At 40.4% G+C, this 20061-nt stretch overlaps 1 protein-coding gene across 7 annotated transcripts in view; it reads left to right on the forward strand.

Moving 5' to 3' along the window:
- Window positions 1-5131: 5131 nt before the first annotated feature.
- Window positions 5132-20061, forward strand: part of ptprc (protein tyrosine phosphatase receptor type C) — a 30483-nt gene continuing 15553 nt past the window's right edge. Inside the window, exons 1-12 of one of the 7 annotated variants that reach the window (XM_084163366.1) lie at window positions 5132-5292; window positions 5390-5481; window positions 13675-13698; window positions 13932-14063; window positions 14311-14388; window positions 14512-14646; window positions 14740-14973; window positions 15442-15471; window positions 15592-15831; window positions 18073-18312; window positions 18541-18663; window positions 19847-19966. In XM_084163366.1, coding sequence (XP_084019492.1) covers window positions 5430-5481; window positions 13675-13698; window positions 13932-14063; window positions 14311-14388; window positions 14512-14646; window positions 14740-14973; window positions 15442-15471; window positions 15592-15831; window positions 18073-18312; window positions 18541-18663; window positions 19847-19966 — 1408 coding nt within the window. In that variant the 5' untranslated portion in view covers window positions 5132-5292; window positions 5390-5429. The remainder of the gene's footprint in view (window positions 5293-5389; window positions 5482-13674; window positions 13699-13931; window positions 14064-14310; window positions 14389-14511; window positions 14647-14739; window positions 14974-15441; window positions 15472-15591; window positions 15832-18072; window positions 18313-18540; window positions 18664-19846; window positions 19967-20061) is intronic. The other 6 variants (XM_084163367.1, XM_084163370.1, XM_084163369.1 and 3 more) reach the window with 6 other exon arrangements.

A 20061-nucleotide genomic window follows, 5' to 3' on the forward strand; every position in this document is an offset into this window, starting at 1 on the left:
ATTGGACACAATGGTCCCTAAAGAGTTTGAGAAAATAACGTTGATGCATTCAAAGATGGCCACACAATACCAGTAAAATACCCAAAAAAAACGTAATTCTCATGAACCGTTGGACCAAATGACACCAAATGTGGAATGTAGGCCCATGGTACAAAAGTGAATGGATTGGTCAAAAGATAGTTGAGTTATTGACAAATCAAAAATCTGATTTTACTTGTCCATTTAAACCACTGTAAATCCACTCCACAGTGGCCTATCAACTTGGAACTTGTCATCACTATCATGGATGTCCCTGAGATTAACCAAACAGAATTTGGTATTGATACAGTATCTGGAAAAAAACAAGGAATTTATGAACAACTCATTTTTGGGATATGGAACGCTACTGCTCAAAATCGTCTGCAATCTTCTTCTCCTCATTAACCATACGTCAGATTAACTCAGGATTTTGTATTTCGACTCATTACATCAATCTTTAATGTTTTCGCGAAAAAAAGAGTTGCATTCAAATATGGCCGCACTGTACCTATAGATGCAGGTTAGCACATATGCTAATGCTCAAAATACTTTTAAAATCTTATTCTCATAAACTATAAGTCATATTGACTCCAGAGTTGGTATATAGACTCAATGAATCAGCCTCTAATGAAGTTGAGAATTATTAGTTGCTGCATTCAAAGTTGGCCACGCTACACAACTATATTGCACCATTTCACAACAGGGCTATAAGATCTGAACTGATGGACATGGGGCCATGACATTTAGTAAACCTTATGTATATGTCCTTGGAAGCTATGTGAATGTAAAGTCACTGTAACCTTAGATGGCTGCACCAGACCAGTTGGTGGCACTATAGATGTCATTGGCACCACAGGCTACTAGAGCAATAACTATTGGTCAGGTGGACTGCAAATGAATGTTAGATTGAAATTATGCAGACAAATATTTCACAACTCTTAACATAAACCATTAGTCAAATTGATCCCAGAATTTGTGAATAAAATCAATACGTTAAGTAATGACTTTAAGAATGATTACTTTGCTGCAATCAAAGATAACCAACCTACAACACTAGACTAAACTTCACTAGCGTCATCCTCGCGGTATTGAGAGATAAACATGGTAATGCTGTCACTGATTGCACATAAAGGGAGATAGTTCCTACATGACAGAGTGCTTGCTTTGTTATCCAACTGATCTTGTGTCCTTTCTGTCATCCTGTGAACCCCGTTCACTGCTGCTCGCCGCTATATTTTATATTATTTTTGAAGACACCAGTGCATTTCATATCATGTCATACTTCTTATCATGTTTTAAGTACAATTTCCACTCAGCAAGAGATACTTCCTTATTTGCGTAACTCAAATATTTCCTCTGTTGATGCCTATTGGAAATCACCAAATTACAATTTCTGACTGTTTTAAGAGAAAAACATTATATTCAGTATTTCAATTGTATTCTTTTTTTTTTTTTTTACAGCAGGATAACTTTTTGAAATGTATCATCTCCTGGGTTTAAGGTAGGGGTGTTTGTGTGTTTGCTCTTCAGCAGATGACAGCCCCGCTCTACAAATCTAACACCCAACGTTCGCACTCAAAAATGTGTTAATATGTCTGAGTCATTGTAGCAGATCTCACCATACATCTTTATTCACGTGTATTTCACACCACTTCCCAGCAGTTTTCCACATACTGTATGATTACTGTACTCTGAGGGTCCAGAGGGAACTGTCTCATTTATGCAAGGGTTTTCTCCTCTTTTTCTCCTCTTCCTGGTGTGAACAAACAGGGCTGAGGGATGTGGGTTGAGAGGCTGCTGTGCTGCCTGAACTGACACCACAGAGGACTAAGAACAGATAAAACACTCAGATAAGAGATTAACTTGACTTAAAGATAGTCATGCGTTTCATAAATGAGAGAGAGGAGAGAGAGAGAGAGAGATGGTATCCTCAATGAAATAATAAAATATACAGACCACAAATTTCAATTAGCTATGCTTGAACTCTTTAACATCATCCTTAGCTCTGGCATCTTCCCCAATATCTGGAACCAAGGACTGATCACCCCAATCCACAAAAGTGGAGACAAATTTGACCCCAATAACTACCGTGGGATATGCGTCAACAGCAACCTTGGGAAAATCCTCTGCATTATCATTAACAGCAGACTAGTTCATTTCCTCAGTGAAAACAATGTACTGAGCAAATGTCAAATTGGCTTTTTACCAAATTACTGTACGACAGACCACGTATTCACCCTGCACACCCTAATTGACAAACAAACAAACCAAAACAAAGGCAAAGTCTTCTCATGCTTTGTTGATTTCAAAAAAGCTTTTGACTCAATTTGGTATGAGAGTCTGCTATACAAATTGATGGAAAGTGGGGTTGGGGGAAAAACATACGACATTATAAAATCAATGTACACAAACAACAAGTGTGCGGTTAAAATTGACAAAAAACACACACATTTCTTTCCACAGGGCCGTGGGGTGAGACAGGGATGCAGTTTAAGCCCCACCCTCTTCAACATATATATCAACGAATTGGCGAGGGCACTAGAACAGTCTGCAGCACCCGGCCTCACCCTACTAGAATCTGAAGTCAAATGTCTTCTGTTTGCTGACGATCTGGTGCTTCTGTCACCAACCAAGGAGGGCCTACAGCAGCACCTAGATCTTCTGCACAGATTCTGTCAGACCTGGGCCCTGACAGTAAATCTCAGTAAGACAAAAATAATGGTGTTCCAAAAAAGGTCCAGTTGCCAGGACCACAAAAACAAATTCCATCTAGACACCGTTGCCCTAGAGCACACAAAAAACTATACATACCTCGGCCTAAACATCAGCGCCACAGGTAACTTCCACAAAGCTGTGAACGATCTGAGAGACAAGGCAAGAAGGGCCTTCTATGCCATCAAAAGGAACATAACATTTGACATACCAATTAGGATCTGGCTAAAAATACTTGAATCAGTTATAGAACCCATTGCCTTTTATGGTTCTGAGGTCTGGGGTCCGCTCACCAACAAAGAATTCACAAAATGGGACAAACACCAAATTGAGACTCTGCATGCAGAATTCTGCAAAAACATCCTCCGTGTACAACGTAAAACACCAAATAATGCATGCAGAGCAGAATTAGGCCAATACCCGCTAATTATCAAAATCCAGAAAAGAGCCGTTAAATTCTATAACCACTTAAAAGGAAGCGATTCCCAAACCTTCCATAACAAAGCCATCACCTACAGAGAGATGAACTTGGAGAAGAGTCCCCTAAGTAAGCTTGTCCTGGGGCTCTGTTCACAAACACAAACATACCCCACACAGCCCCAGGACAACAACAACAACAACACAACTAGACCCAACCAAATCATGAGAAAACAAAAAGAGAATTACTTGACACATTGGAAAGAACAAACAAAAAAACAGAGCAAACTAGAATGCTATTTGGCCCTAAACAGAGAGTACACAGTGGCAGAATACCTGACCACTGTGACTGACCCAAACTTAAGGAAAGCTTTGACTATGTACAGACTCAGTGAGCATAGCCTTGCTATTGAGAAAGGCCGCCGTAGGCAGACCTGGCTCTCAAGAGAAGACAGGCTATGTGCACACTGCCCACAAAATGAGGTGGAAACTGAGCTGCACTTCCTAACCTCCTGCCAAATGTATGACCATATTAGAGACACATATTTCCCTCAGATTACAGCGATCCACAAAGAATTAGAAAACAAACCCAATTTTGATAAACTCCCTTATCTACTGGGTGAAAAACCACAGTGTGCCATCACAGCTGCAAGATTTGTGACCTGTTGCCACAAGAAAAGGGCAACCAGTGAAGATCAAACACCATTGTAAATACAACCCATATTTATGTTTATTTATTTTCCCATTTGTACTTTAACTATTTGCACATTGTTACAACACTGTATATATACATAATATGACATTTGAAATGTCTTTATTCTTTTGAAACTTCTGAGTGTAATGTTTACTGTTAATATTTATTGTTTATTTCACTTTTGTTTACTATCTACTTCACTTGCTTTGGCAATGTTAACACACGTTTCCCATAACAATAAAGCCCTTAAATTGAAATTGAATTGAATTGAGAGAGAGAGAGAGAGAGAGAGAGAGAGAGGAGAGAGAGAGAGAGAGAGAGAGAGAGAGAGAGAGAGGAGAGAGGAGAGAGAGGAGAGAGAGAGAGAGAGAGAGAGAGAGAGGAAAGAGAGGAGAGAGAGAGAGAGAGAGAGAGAGAGAGAGAGAGAGAGAGAGAGAGAGAGAGAGAGAGAGAGAGAGAGAGAGAGAGAGAGAGAGAGAGAGAGAGAGAGAGAGAGAGAGAGAGAGAGAGAGAGAGAGAGAGAGAGAGAGAGAGAGAGAGAGAGAGAGAGAGAGAGAGAGAGAGAGAGAGAGAGAGAGACCAATGCAGGAAGTAGCGATGGAGGTCTAGTATGTGAGCACTTTTCTTTTCAACTACTGGGGAGGAGTCAGATGAAGAGGGAAAATGCTGAAACCACAACAGGTTTCATAATGTGTCACAGACCCCAATGTCCCCAGTGTATAACTACCCACACGTTCAGCAAAGATAAAGCACAACAGGCCAACAGAGTTGAAATGTAAAAAACATTATGCATCCGTAATAATTGTTTTTGTGTGAAAACACACTGAGCAAATATATAATATATGTTATAAACTGGGTGGTTCGAGCCTTTAATGCTGATTGGCTGACAGCTGTGGTATATCAGACCGTATACCACGGGTATGACAAAACATGTATTTGTGCTGCTCTAATTACGTTGGTAACCAGTTTATAATAGCAATAAGGCACCTCAGGGGTTTGTGGTATATGGCCAATATACCACGGCTAAGGGCCGTGTCCAGGCACTCCGCGTTGTGTCATGCATAAGAACAGCTCTTAGCCGTGGTATATTAGCCATATACCACACCCCCTCGTGCCTTATTGATTAAATATACCAGTTGGGAGACCATGCCCTCCTTCTCTGAAGATCAGTCAAATGTCTAAACACACTTAAAGCCAGCCTGCACTAACAAACATATGTATTTTGTGCGTATCTGATGCTGTGTGTCTTAGAGGAAAGAGCAGAAGTGGAGGGAAGGAGATCTGTGGCGTAGATTGAATGGGACTTCCTGTAAAATAAGGTAAAGTACAGAGTCTCAGCTAGCTGTGACATCACTTGTCACGAAGCGCTGAGGGACCAGAGGCGAGGTTTAGGGTGAGGGGAACACATTCAGGAAGCTGTGTCCGCTGATAAGACCGGAGGGAAGACATACGTAAAGACAAATACACACAATTTCAACTTATTTTTGTTTTGTTTTGTTGAAAATAAGACGGATAAATTGTAAGGGTTTCTTTTGGTGTTCCCTTTAGAGCGTATGGTCTCTGGGTAGAGTGATCGTCGCTCCTGGATATGGCAGGTCTCTATGGACTGAAGATCCTGCTGCTATGGGCTGGGCTCATATGTAAGTACAGTATGATACCCAGGGGATGGGGTTCATGGGAGGGGTGTTATCCCTTTAATGGGGACAGGGCTGTGGGGCCTAAATTCACCAATAAAGAATATGGTGATTGTTTTAGAAAATGTATACTGATGCGGTCACTCAAAGGGTGCAAGAGTGCACATAACAATGTTGATAAATCAAATTTACTTGAGGCATTTTTCTACAGGCATTTGTAATGTTGACAGTGGATCAATCATTTTTGAGAGAGTGATAAAGGGCTGTGGTTGAAGCAGGATATGGTATACTTTTTTCAGACCATTCGAAATGCAATATCTTTGTTAGGGTTGACTGTTAACACTGAATTGGAATAGAGTAACTCTGAGATTGTCCTTCTAAACTGTCTGGGTGGGCGTTACCTGGAGGACTAACTTTTAAAGAGGAGTAAGGTGAGTTGGTCCCCTCATGTTCCCCTCAGAGAAAGGACACGCCTGATTAGTGATTAGTCAAGTTTTTACTCTTAACTTGGTCCACTGAAATGCTTTCACTGATTGGATATCTATCTAGATCAGGGACTTAACATCTAAGTAATAATCTGAAGCTAATACCTGCCTTTCACTGTGCGAACAATGCTACATCCAAAACCTCTTGCTCCGTGTGAAAAAGTGCAGCGTTGTTTGTGTACATTTAGCATGGATCTCCAATACATGTGAAAGTTCTGAATGTAGAATGTACTTCTACCAACTGCAGTAAGACACATAGAGTTTAGATGTGGGGTTCTTTTCAGACAGATCACAGCTCAACCACTTCCGTGTTCCATTTTGAGCGGCCTGTCTGCACTTCCTGGTATAGCTATAGCTGAGATCAGGGCCGGTTCTTCCGTTCTGCCACCCTAGACTTGACCAAAAAAGGCACCGGCAAAACTAGAATAGTCCCAGTAAGCAAAACTAAGTTGAAAAGAGGTCTAAAATACGTATTTCCCAGACGTTGAAGTTACGTTCAATTTAGGTTCTCAATGAAAGGTGAAAATATGTGTTTTCTGTACGTTTAAAATACATATTTTCCAGGATGTTGAAATCAGGCTCTGAATTAAAGTTGAAAATACTTATTTTCCGGATGTTGAAAATATGTATTTCCCGGATGTTGAAATAATATGGCTCATCTTTGACCGGACCAAAAACCATTGTCCGAGGATGTGGAACTCAGGCCGGTCCGAACTGCACCAAAAATAGACGTCCAAAAGGCGTCGGCCTCCCGAGTGGCGCAGTGGTCTAAGGCACCGCATCGCGATGTGACAAGACTGTAACTACCAATTGGGGACAAAATTTAAAAACAAAATAACAAAAAGGCGTCGGCCCGTGCTTACTGAGGTGTAGCCTACAGTGTTACCTGAAATAGAATTTTATGAATGCCCATCTATGTGGTAAGCGTACTGTTGGTAAAACACCAAAAAAAAGTCAAAAAGACATCGGCTCGTGCTTACTGGGGTGTAGCCTACCATGTCGGCCATGATGGAATTTTATGACTGCCCATCCATGTGGTAGGCCCACCATTTTGTTAATCAGGCCGTCGCATTGGCTTCATTAATCCTGATTCCTGTGACTAATCAATTTGGCTATTTAAGCTATGAATATCAGCTACCCAACTTTATCTGGAGTTATCGTGAGCCTATTTGCAATGTGTTTACACAGTATTTTCTTTTTCGCTATGATCAGCTTGTCAAAAATGTACGGATACAAACTTGAAACCACTGATCATGACAATGGGGTGTAACTCCTGGACAACAGTTGTGATTGTCCATTCCATATTGCCCATTTTTTTTAATGATATGTTGTTTGTTAACATGACAGCACATTTTTTATTTGATTGGGCACCATTTAGGTTAGGCTATTTGATCGGTGAAACTTGCATGATGTAAAAAGTGTCTGTCTCATTACATTGTCATACATTTTATCTCCAGCCTGTAGGCTACAGAAAAGGCCACATACTATTTCTACCGTATACTATGTCTGCTACATGATAAATGTTAGGCAATTTTTTTGACGGAACGTTGGTGGAGCGCCGCAGCGATGCATCTCTCCAACAGCAACCTGGAGAGGCGCGCTGGGAGTGGACAAGCAAAATATTTTGCGCCCCTGCCACTGACAAAGTGGATACTGCTTATCACAGGGCGGCATCAACGCTCACCTAAAAAGCCCTTATGCCACTGGTCAATCTGCCACCATAAGCGGAGGCCTAACCCTGCCTAATGAGCGGGCCGGCCCTGGCTGAGATGGAATTTAAGAAAATTACTTGAGAAAAGCAGAAGCCTTTGAAATGAAGAAGTGGTGTTGAAATGTTCACAGAGCTGTATGATTAAAACAACGTTTCAGGGAGGAGAGGAGGATGTGGTGATGAGGGGGGTGAGGCTTAGCAGAAGGACATCTTATCTGTAAATGTAAATTTTAGAGAGAGAGACAAAGAGAGAGCAAGTCTGTGCAGACCTTTTGGGGGGGCATGTGCTCAAACTAAAAAAAGAAACATTACGGCAACCATGGTAACAGACTCATTTAGCAATTATTAGAAGAAGAGGGGAAAGCAGCACCATCTGAGGAGTAAAGCATTTTGCAAAACTATTTTGAACTGGAGTAAATGCTGCACTTATTAACAATGACCAATACAATTAGTCAAAATAGAAAATTAAGTAATACCGTAGCCTACCATTACTATATCCAACCCTACTCTATTTGTTGCCATTATCATGTATCCCAGTGGTTGGCTAACTTTTTTGACCCGCAACCCCAAAAAAGGAGTGGTACAAAACTTGTGAGTCACTAGGCACCCAAACTAGGCTTATCTGAAATATGAAAATGATCAATCAAATCGCCAGGTAGCCTATTGTTCCATAGTAGATTGCCTGCTTGCAAAACTGGAGGAAATTAAAGAAGTTATTTACAGTTACTGATCTGGATATGGGCACTCACCTTTGCGCGCCAATACTGATGACTAGTCAATGGTCAACAATCAAGACGTGAAACTTTTTGGTTCTGAAGCATTCAGTGCAGTCGGAAAGTATTCAGACCCCTTGACGTTTTCCACATTTTGTTACGTTACAGCCTTATTCTAAAATTGATTCACTTTTTTTTCCCCCTCATCAATCTACACACAATACCCCATAATGACAAAGCAAAAACTGGTTTTTAGAAATGTTTGCAAATGCATTCAAAATAAAAAACTGAAAATATGACATTTACATAAGTATTCAGACCCTTCACTCAGTACTTTGTTGAAGCACCTTTGACAGCAATTACAGCCTCGAGTCTTCTTGGGTATGACACTACAAGCTTGGCACACCTGTATTTGGGGAGTTTCTCCCATTCTTCTCTGCAGATCCTCTCAAGCTCTGTCAGGTTTGATGGGGAGTGTCGCTGCACAGCTATTTTCAGGTCTCTCCGGAGATTGATCGGGTTCAAGTCCGGGTTCTGGCTGGGCCACTCAAGGACATTGAGAAACTTCTCCCGAAGCCACTCCTGCGTTGTCTTGGCAGTGTGCTTAGAGTTGTTGTCCTGTTGGAAGGTGAACCTTCGCCCCAGTCTAAGGTCCCGAGCGCTCTGGAGCAGGTTTTCATCAAGGATACTTTGTACTTTGCTCCATTCATCTTTCCCTCGATCCTGACTAGGGGGGTAGGCCGTCATTATAACTAAGAATTTGTTCTTAACTGACTTGCCTAGTTAAATAAAGGTTAAATACAATTAAAATACCATTTTAATTTTTAAAAGTCTACCAGTCCCTGTCGCTGAAAAACATCCCCACAGCATGATGCTGCCACCACCATGCTTCACCATAGAGATGGTGCCAGGTTTCCTCTAGATGTGACACTTGGCATTCAGGCCAAAGAGTTCAATCTTGGTTTCATCAGACCAGAGAATCTTGTTTCTCATGGTCTGAGTCCTTTAGGTGCAAACTCCAAGTGGGCTGTCATGTGTATTTTACTGAGGAGTGGCTTCCGTCTGGCCACTCTACCATAAAGGCCTGATTGGTGGAGTGCTGTAGGGATGGTTGTCCTTCTGGAAGGTTCTCCCATCTCCACAGAGGAACTCTAGAGCTCTGTCAGAGTGACCATCGGGTTCTTGCTCACCTCCCTGACCAAGGCCCTTCTCCCCCGATTGCTCAGTTTGGCCCGGCGGCCAGCTCTAGGTAGAGTCTTGGTGGTTCCAAACTTCTTGCATTTAAGAATGATGGAGGCCACTGTATTCTTGGGGACCTTCAATGCTGCAGACATTTTTTGGTACCCTTCCCCAGATCTGTCCCTCGACACAATCCTCTCTCAGAGCTCTACGGACAATTCCTTCGACCTCATGGCTTGGTTTTTGCTCTGAAGTGCTGTCAACTGTGGGACCTTATATAGACAGGTGTGTGCCTTTCCAAATCATGTCCATTCAATTGAATTTACCACAGGAGGACTCCAATCAAGTTGTAGAAACATCTCAAGCATGATCAATGGAAACAGGATGCACCTGAGCTAAATTTCGAGTCTCATAGCAAAGGGTCTGAATATTTATTTTGTATAATTTTGCAAACATTTCTAAAAACCTGTATTCGCTTTGTCATTCTGGGGTATTGGGTGTAGATTGATGAGATTTTCTTTTTTTAAATCCGTTTTAGAATAAGGCTGTAATCGCTGCCAAAGGTGCTTCAACAAAGTACTGAGTAAATGGTCTGAATACTTATGTAAATGTGAGTTTTTTTTATTTTTAATACATTTGAAGAAATTTCTAAAAACCTGTTTTTGCGTTGTCATTATGGGGTATTGTGTGTAGATTGATGAGGGGAAAAAAGCAATTTAATAAATGTTAGAATAAGGCTGTAACGTAACGAAATGTATTCACACACAATACCCCAATAATGTGGAATGTGAATGTCTTCAGTCAATAAGTATTCCACCCCTTTGTTATGGCAAGCCTAAATAAGTTCAGGAGTAAATATTTGCTTAATAAGTTGCATGGAATCACTCTGTGCAATAATAGTGTTTAACATAATCATACTCAGTGATGTGTTGTGTTGGATTTGCCACAAACATAATACTTTGTGATCAGGACATAAGGTTAATTTCTTTGTCAAATTTTTGGCAGTTTTACTTTAGTGCCTTTTTGCAAACAGGATGCATGTTTTGGAATATTTGTATTCTGTACAGGCTTCCTTCTTTTCACTCTGTCATTTAGGTTAGTATTGTGGAGTAACTACAATGTTGTTGATCCATCTTCAGATTTCTCCTATCGCATCCATTAAACTCTGTAACTGTTTCAGAGTCACCATTGGTGAAATCCCTGAGCGGTTTCCTTCCTCTCTGGCAACTGAGTTAGGAAGGATGCATGTACAGTATATCTGTAGTGACTGGGTGTATTGATACACCATCCAAAGTGTAATTAATAACTTCACCATGCTCAAAGGGATATTCAATGTCTGCTTTTTAAAAATCCATCTACCAATAGGTGCCCTTCTTTGCGAGCCATTGGAAAACCTCCCTGTTTTTTTGTGGTTGAATCTGTGTTTGAAATTCACTGCTCAACTGAGGGACCTTACAGATAATTGTATGTGTGGGGTACAGAGATGAGGTAGTCATAACAAAATCATGTTAAACGCTATGATTGTAAACATAGTGGGTCCATGCAACTTTTTATGTGACTTATTAAGCACATTTTTACTCCTGAATTTATTTAGGCTTGCCATAACAAAGCGGTTGAATACTTATTGAGTAAAGACATTTTAAACTTTTCATTTGTTATTAATTCCACTTTTACATTATGGGGTATTGTGTGTAGGCCAGGTGACACAAAATCAATTTTAAATTCAGGCTGTAACACAACATAATTTGGAACAAATCAAAGGGTGTGAAAACTTTCTGAAGGCCCTGTTATTAGATGTATATATACAGGGGTGTGAATAATTTCAGAAGAAAGTTTTCACACCCCTTGGACTTTTTCCACATTTTGTTGTGTTTTCACACCTCGCCTCTGCCATTTTACCATTGATGAGAACGAGCCACCATGCAAAGTACATAGCAACCAGGTCTCCATTAAATAAACGAATCAAATATTATTTGTCACATACACGTGTTAGCAGATGTTATTGCGGGTATAGCGAAATGCTTGTGCTTCTAGCTCCGACGGTACAGTAATATCTAACAAGTAATATCTAACAATTTCACAACATATACCCAATACACACAAATCAATTTCACAACATATACCCAATACACACAAATCAATTTCACAACATATACCCAATACACACAAATCAATTTCACAACATATACCCAATACACACAAATCAATTTCACAACATATACCCAATACACACAAATCAATTTCACAACATATACCTAATACACACAAATCAATTTCACAACATATACCCAATACACACAAATCTAAGTAAGGAATGGAATTTAAGAATATATACATATATGGACAAGCAATGACAGAGCGGCATGGACTAAGATACAGTAGAATATTATAGAATACAGAACATACATATGAGATGAGTAGTGCAAGATATGTAAACATTATTAAAGTGACTAGTGTTCCATTTCTTAAACTGGCCATTGATTTCAATAGGCAGCAGCAGCCTCTAATGTGCTAGTGATGGCTATTTAACAGTGATGGCCTTGAGATAGAAGCTGTTTTTCATTCTTTCAACACATAGCTTCCTCTTGATGGTAGATCTGTTCTTACGTTGCACGTCTCAAACGCAACTTCAAACAACCTACACTGGATGTGTGAAGACATTTCACTTCTGCAATCAGACTTTGATAACAGACTCACTGGTGGCAAGGAACCATTGGTTGTCAGTTCACCCACTACCTCAGTTACATACTCACAAACTGAGAGTAACACCTTTCAATACTAAGGAGGTGTAGTAGTGTGAAAAAGTAAAAAAAAGAATCCCCAGCCAGTCACAATAGCAGCATCTACCCAGGTTTTCATTGGGCGTGCGGACCGGTAAAATGTCAGTGCAGGGTGCACACATCTCCCTCCAAAAACACTAAAACACAGAAACCAGGGTTGAGAAAAAACCACTTCCTGAAGTCTAATTATTGTTCAAGCAGCCTCTGTCACATTCTCATTTCTGTTGTAGGTCTCTGTTAAAATGGAAGGGAAACACAATGTAATAGCAGTTTATTTTGGGTTGAATACTTCTACAGCTCGAAGTGCTTTCGAAATGCTTTCTTTCTCTGTAATTTTGTATGAGGCCTATGTAGGAAAATACTTGCAGGTCAAGTCAAACCAAAGCAAGTGTATAATGAAACATTTTGACAACCTAAATGTGTTGAAATGAGGAAGTAAACATTTTAAGTCACTGCTTTTTTGCGTTTTGTCTTAGAAGCTCAGGGTTTGGGTTACAGGAAATACAGCAAAAGGTTAACAGCTCAAATCATCTCAAAGTAGACTAGACCTTAAAGGTGTAATTGGGTCTGGCACATTCCACACCTGTCTCATGTGACATTAAAAAAATATATAAATATATATTTAAAATGGTCAAGAGCCTTGATGCGTTCACACCTGTGTGCATTATAGTCACATATCGTACTGTTTATCTGCAGTTGTGACAAAACTGAAGCTGAACGATTGCTGTTGTTAGAACAGAAGCCGATTGGGCTCTCATCTCTGGGCTTGATGCGAAGCAGGAAACTGTGGTCGGCAGCTGAAATATAGTGTTTGCTCTGCTCCGAGTTACCATGGCTACCAGGTTATGCCACACTCACACTCACATACAAACCACCACTGCTAACAACGCCCTTTCCTGCCCGGCTAGCTACGAGCAGTAAGGAAGTCAATGTGTACACCACAGGAGGCTGGTGGCACCTTAACTGGGGAGGATGAGTTCATAGTAATGGCTGGAACGGAATTAATGGAATGGTATCGAACTCATCAAACACAGAGCTTCCATGTGTTTGATACCATTCCATTGACTCCGTTCCAGCCATTGTTATGAGCCGTCCTCCCCTCAGCAGCCAACTGTGGTATACAGGGTAAAGACTTGGAGGAAGTTACGTGCTTGATGAATCTGACCAAATACAATGTTGGTCGACGTTTATAGCAGTTCATTTCAGATAAATAATTACTCCGATTGATGTATTGCTAGACAGTAACATTGGCCACAAGTCCTTGATGATGACTTAAATGTGTGAATGTAAAAGTGACAAAACGATAATTCTCTCCTCATTTTTTTTTTTAGGCCGGCAGGATCGAAGTTTGGCAGGTCAGTTGGTCTTAAAGTTATTCTCTAATTAATGTCTTTAACCCCCAGAATCAGTCATTATTTGTCCACATCTGAAGGTGACCATTGCATTATTCCGGGTGTTGTTCACATTAATGCTCAGTGGCAGCAACAAGGTGTCCAGCTCAATAGATATCCTATGGTTCTACATTTAGCTCTAGGGGGTAAACTCCTCATCTCAGCCTCTCACTCTCACTCTCACTCTCTCACTAAAGGCGTCACAGCAACAACAACATCATCATCATCAACAGTAGCCATCACCACCAAACCCCCAAGCACTCTCACCACAATCTTAAACTCTCAGACAGCATCCAACTCAACCCATTCTTCACTGGTAGCTGACCAAGGTAAATACTATACTGGAGTATCCAGGTGTAGGCTACCTCCGTTTATATCAGTGAGATGTTTGATTTCTCTCTCTCACACCGTCTATGTCACGGAGGAAACGTGGTTTGGTAAGTGCAGTATAATAGCAAGTGCATCTTAGTTTTGAGCCTCAATCAGTCAACCAACCAACCAACCAACCAACCAACCAACCAACCAACCAACCAACCAACCATCCACTCACCTCTCTCCTGCCTCCACTCTCCTCAGAAAACACTTCCACAGACAAAAGCAGCTCGCCCTTTTCTACACCCAAACAACCCACCAAGAATGCAAACGACTCCACAGGTAAACCTGCAAAGCATAATCTCGCATAGAGACATGCTGGGTCTATTGAGCACTATCAGGAGCTGATTTCATCATGTGTAAATGTTGTATTTCTTGTCTAACTGAGATTATATGGATACACAGAGAGTGTATCAGGCCCCTTAACTCCAAACACCACCGCCACGACGACCACTACCACCCTCTCACCTCCACTCACTTCGCTTACCCCCACCTCAAACAACCTTACTCAGGCATCAGGCCAAGCAACCCTCTCCAACGGTAACGTATACCTCCTGCATTAACGTCTGTTGGTGCTGTAAAATCTATTGTCTTTGTCTCACATCAAAAAGTGTGTCATTCTCTATTTTATAGCAACTGGCGGCTCGAGCACCTCTGACCCTGCAGGCACCCGCAACCTAACCCAGGCCTTGCCCACAAACTCCACCTCTCAAAACCAGGCCTTGCCCACAAACTCCACCTCTCAAACCCAGGCCTTGCCCACAAACTCCACCTCTCAAAACCAGGCCTTGCCTACAAACACTTCAGCCATCCACAACCAAACCTCACCTGCAAGCACCCCGACTTCCACTACAGTTATCCCCACAGGTTGGCCTCTCCTCCATGGGATGCTGTGTTGTGTCCATTGATAGTAGATCATGTTTCTCCTACTGTTATGATGTTGTAATGGAATCTGTTGTGATGTTGTAATGGAATCTGTTGTGATGTTGTAATGGAATCTGTTGTGATGTTGTAATGGAATCTGTTGTGATGTTGTAATGGAATCTGTTGTGATGTTGTAATGGAATCTGTTATGATGTTGTAATGGAATCTGTTGTGATGTTGTAATGGAATCTGTTGTGATGTTGTAATGGAATCTGTTGTGATGTTGTAATGGAATCTGTTGTGATGTTGTAATGGAATCTGTTGTGATGTTGTAATGGAATCTGTTGTGATGTTGTAATGGAATCTGTTATGATGTTGTAATGGAATCTGTTGTGATGTTGTAATGGAATCTGTTGTGATGTAATGGAATGTTGTTCTCAAGGATTCTCACCTGTCTGTTCCATCTTTCAGTCAGCCAGACTACACCAGCATCAACAAAGTGTGAGTTCCAATTCTTTGGTTTGAGATGAAATCTAAAAGACTATGCATGATTTAAAGGGACAGTTCACCCGAATTGATAAATAAATAAATAATGATCAATATTTTCAATTAATCTTATAGGTTCGTACAAAGTCGAGCCTGTCAAATATGGCTTTCAGATTGTTTTAAGCAACCTGACCCCCGGCACATACAACATATCGTACCAGGATGGATCAGGACAAAACATGACTGTTGGGCATCAACCGGTGAACTCCACTATTGAGGTGAAGCCATTGAAGCCTTGCAGCACCTACACAGTAACGAAGATTCAGCCTGAATGTGAACTCAAAGGAAACAGCACACTGACCACTTGGACATTGGGTATGTAAAACACACTGAGCATTACACTGTTTGAATGATACAGTTGAAGTCGGAAGTTTACATACACTTAGGTTGGAGTCATTAAAACTAGTTTTTCAACCACTCCACAAATTTCTTGTTAACAAACTATAGTTTTGGCAAGTCGGTTAGGACATCTACTTTGTGCATGACACAAGTAATTTTTCCAACAATTGTTTACAGACAGATTATTTCACTTATAATTCACTGTATCACAATTCCAGTGGGTCAGAAGTTTACATACACTAAGTTGACTGTGCCTTTAAACAGCTTAGAAAATTCCAGAAAATGATGTCATGGCTTTAGAAGCTTCTGATAGGCTAATTGACATCATTTGAGTCAATTGGAGGTGTACCTGTGGATGTAATTCAAGGACTACCTTCAAACTCAGTGCTTCTTTGCTTGACATCATGGGAAAATCAAAAGATATCAGCCAAGACCTCAGAAAAAAAATTGTAGACCTCCACAAGTCTGGTTCATTTTCCAAACGCCTGAAGGTACCACGTTAATCTGTACAAACAATAGTACGCAAGTATAAACACCATGGGACCACGCAGCCGTCATACCGCTCAGGAAGGAGACGCGTTCGGTCTCCTAGAGATGAACGTACTTTGGTGCAAAAAGTGCAAATCAATCCCAGAACAACAGCAAAGGACCTTGTGAAGATGCTGGAGCAAACAGGTACAAAAGTATCTATATCCACATTAAAACGAGTCCTATATCCACATAACCTGAAAGGCCGATCAGCAAGGAAGAAGCCACTGCTCCAAAACCGACATAAAAAAAGCCAGACTACGGTTTGCAACTGCACATGGGGACAAAGATCAAACTTTTTGGAGAAATGTCCTCTGGTCTGATGAAACAAAAATATAACTGTTTGGCCATAATGACCATCGTTATGTTTGGAGTAAAAAGGGGATAGCTTGCAAGCTGAAGAACACCATCCCAACCGTGAAGCACAGGGGTGGCAGCATCATGCTGTGGGGGTGCTTTGCTGCAGGAGGAATTGGTGCACTTCACAAAATAGATGGCATCATGATGAAGTACATTTATGTGGATATATTGAAGCAACATCTCAAGACATCAGTCAGGAAATTAAAGCTTGGTCGCAAATGGGTCTTCCAAATGAACAATGACCCCAAGCATACTTCCAAAGTTGTGGCAAAATGACTTAAGGACAACAAAGTCAAGGTATTTGAGTGGCCATCACAAAGCCCTGACCTCAATACTATAGACAATTTGTAGGCAGAACTGAAAAAGTGTGTGCCTACAAACCTGACTCAGCTCTGTCAGGAGGAATGGGCCAAAATTCACCCAAATTATTATGGGAAGCTTGTGGAAGGCTACCCGAAACGTTTGACCCAAGTGAAACAATTTAAAGGCAATGCTACCAAATGCTAATTGAGTGTATGTAAACTTATAATAATATGCCATTTAGCAGACGCTTTTATCCAAAGCGACTTACAGTCATGCGTGCATAATTCTTTTTGTGTATGGGTGGTCCCGGGGATCGAACCCACTACCTTGGCGTTACAAGCGCCGTGCTCTACCAGCTGAGCTACAGAGGACCACACTGGGAATGTGTGCGGCAGGTAGCTTAGTGGGTAAGAGCGTTGTGCCAGTAACCGAAAGGTCGCTGGTTGTAATCCCAGAGCCGACTAGGTGAAAAATCTGTCGATGTGCCCTTGAGCAAGGCACTTAACCCTAATTGCTCCTGTAAGTCGCTCTGGATAAGAGCGTCTGCTAAATGACAAAAAAAAAAAAAAAAAAAAATGAAAGAAATAAATAAAAGCTGAAATAAATCATTCTCTCCACTATTATTCTGACATTTCACATTCTTAAAATAATGTGGTGATCCTAACTGACCGAAGACAGGGAATTTTTACTAGGATTAAATGTCAGGAATTGTGAAAAACTGAGTTTAAATGTATTTGGCTAAGGTGTATTTGAACTTCCGACTTCAACTGTACATCAGGAATCACACAATGTCATACGTTAGAGAGTAAATATTTAAAAAAGGGTAAAAAATAAATATAAATAAATGGTGCTCCTTGGATTCAAGACTGTCAATCATGAGAAAGAACCACAATTGAAATTCCAAGGGATTCCTATTAGTTTAGACAACCTCTTTAGAAGGCTTATAACTCAAGATAACTGTTGTCCTATGGTGGATATAGAACGATAACACCTCTACATATAGCTCTGGTGGTTACTCCTTTGCAGAAAGAGACGACGTTGAGGAAGACATTGACTGCATACCGGGGTCTATTTGCTATTTGAGTGACTGGGATGTCAGCAAAGCAATTCAGAAGAAAGTTGACAAATCCCACACATGCAGAAACAAATCCAATGCGCTATGTTTTGAGCTAAGAAAGAACGACTTCTGCTCTGTAGTCAATGCAACCTTTGCTCCAAAGATGTGTGCCAACTCCAACTTTACCAAAACAAAATCCATCCAAGTCGGTAGGTTGATTCTGTTATATTGCATTCAGGCACAATTACAAACTGTGATGCCATGAGGGAAAAGAAAACCCTTACAACAGAAAAATAGAGATTTGTCAAATAATTTTCTATTGTATCAAGTTGATGTACCTCTTTTGAAGTTTTATTTACTTTTTGTGACCGCATAATCATAAAGTTACTATTATTGTTTCCAGATCATTAAGTTTCATTGTTTAATTTCTCTAACAGAAAGTTTCCTACGTGCCAACAAAATTGACCTGGTACCGCCAACAAAGTTTCCTGCAGAAATACAGTGGACAAATAAGCCAGTGAATTGTAATGGGACACTATACATTAATTACACCTGCCAGGGTAAGTAGAGAAATATACTTCAAAATCATGTTTATCAGATTGATCTATCTTTGTATTTTATTTTTATTTAACCTTTATTTAACCAGGGTAACCCATTTCCGCTTCGTGCCCTGAGAACAACAATTCAAGAATCATAATTTCAATACAATTCTACAAAATTAAAATTACAACATTACAAATCAGTTACATTCCATTCAAAATGGAGCAATAGACACAAGCTATACATCAGTCAAAACAGATGCATTTAACACGTTCCTCATCAGAGTCCTAAACTGACCTTTTGAGACCAGAGAATCAAGTTTTAAAGTGACCCGTAGGTCATTCCAGGAGCGAGGGGCACTGTAACTAAATGCAGTCTTCCCCAACTCAGAGGAGACTAGTGGAACCTCTAGAACCATCCAGTCTTGAGTCTGATAATTACTGGATTTCCAATTAAGAAGTAAGGTGAGGTAGTATGGGAGTGTCTGGAGAAGTGCTTTATATACAAATAGTAGCCAATGTTAGGCCTTTCTGGTAGTCAGACAATAGAACTGTATAAAATGCAATGATGTGTACAAACATTTTCTCCAGTGATAAAATACAGGGCTGAGTGATAGACTGAATCTAAAGGTTTTAAAACAAAGGCTGCTGCATGTATGTAGATTATATCACCGTAAGTACCAGTAGAAGCGATGCTTGAACAATCTTCCTCCCATTTTCAAAAGTGAGGCAGGATTTTATTTCTATATAGGAAGCCAACCTTCATTCTCCGGGTCTTTGTCAGTTTTTCAATGTGCGTTTTAAAGGACAGCTGTCGTCAATCCAAATACCTAAATAATTATAGTGGGGGACTTGCTCAATTTGGGCTCATTTTCAAGGTGCAGGTACGCAGGTCTTTACTATACATTTTATGAGACCTAGAGAACAACATAAACTTGGTTTTGTCAACATTTAGCACTAATTTAAGATCAGTAAGGGACTCTTGAATTGAATCAAAACCACGCTGGAGGTTATGGAGGTCATGCTGTGCTGAGGGGGCAAGGGAATAAATAACTGTATCTATCATCCGCATTAATATATGTGATAAGACGCTATTTATTTATTTAATATTTTCTATAGAATAGATTTATAGTATACTGTATAGTAGATAGTTCTACAAAAATGGATGATTAAAATGTATCAATTTCTTATTTCCCTCCATCAGAACTCAACAAGACTTTGAATTTATCTCAGTTGGAACCTTTTACAAATTACACTTGTACCGGACGTATTAACCACGGCAATAGAAGCATTGAAAATACCACTTCATTTTGGATTGTGTGTGGTAAGTTCAACATTGAATTTGGTACCACTTTATTTTACAGTCCGACCACTGCTAGTATGTTTTCGAATGGTATGTTAAAATCTTTTTAAAAATAG

Source organism: Coregonus lavaretus (assembly GCF_964263955.1).
Source record: "Coregonus lavaretus genome assembly, chromosome: 6".
NCBI lineage: Eukaryota > Metazoa > Chordata > Actinopteri > Salmoniformes > Salmonidae > Coregonus > Coregonus lavaretus.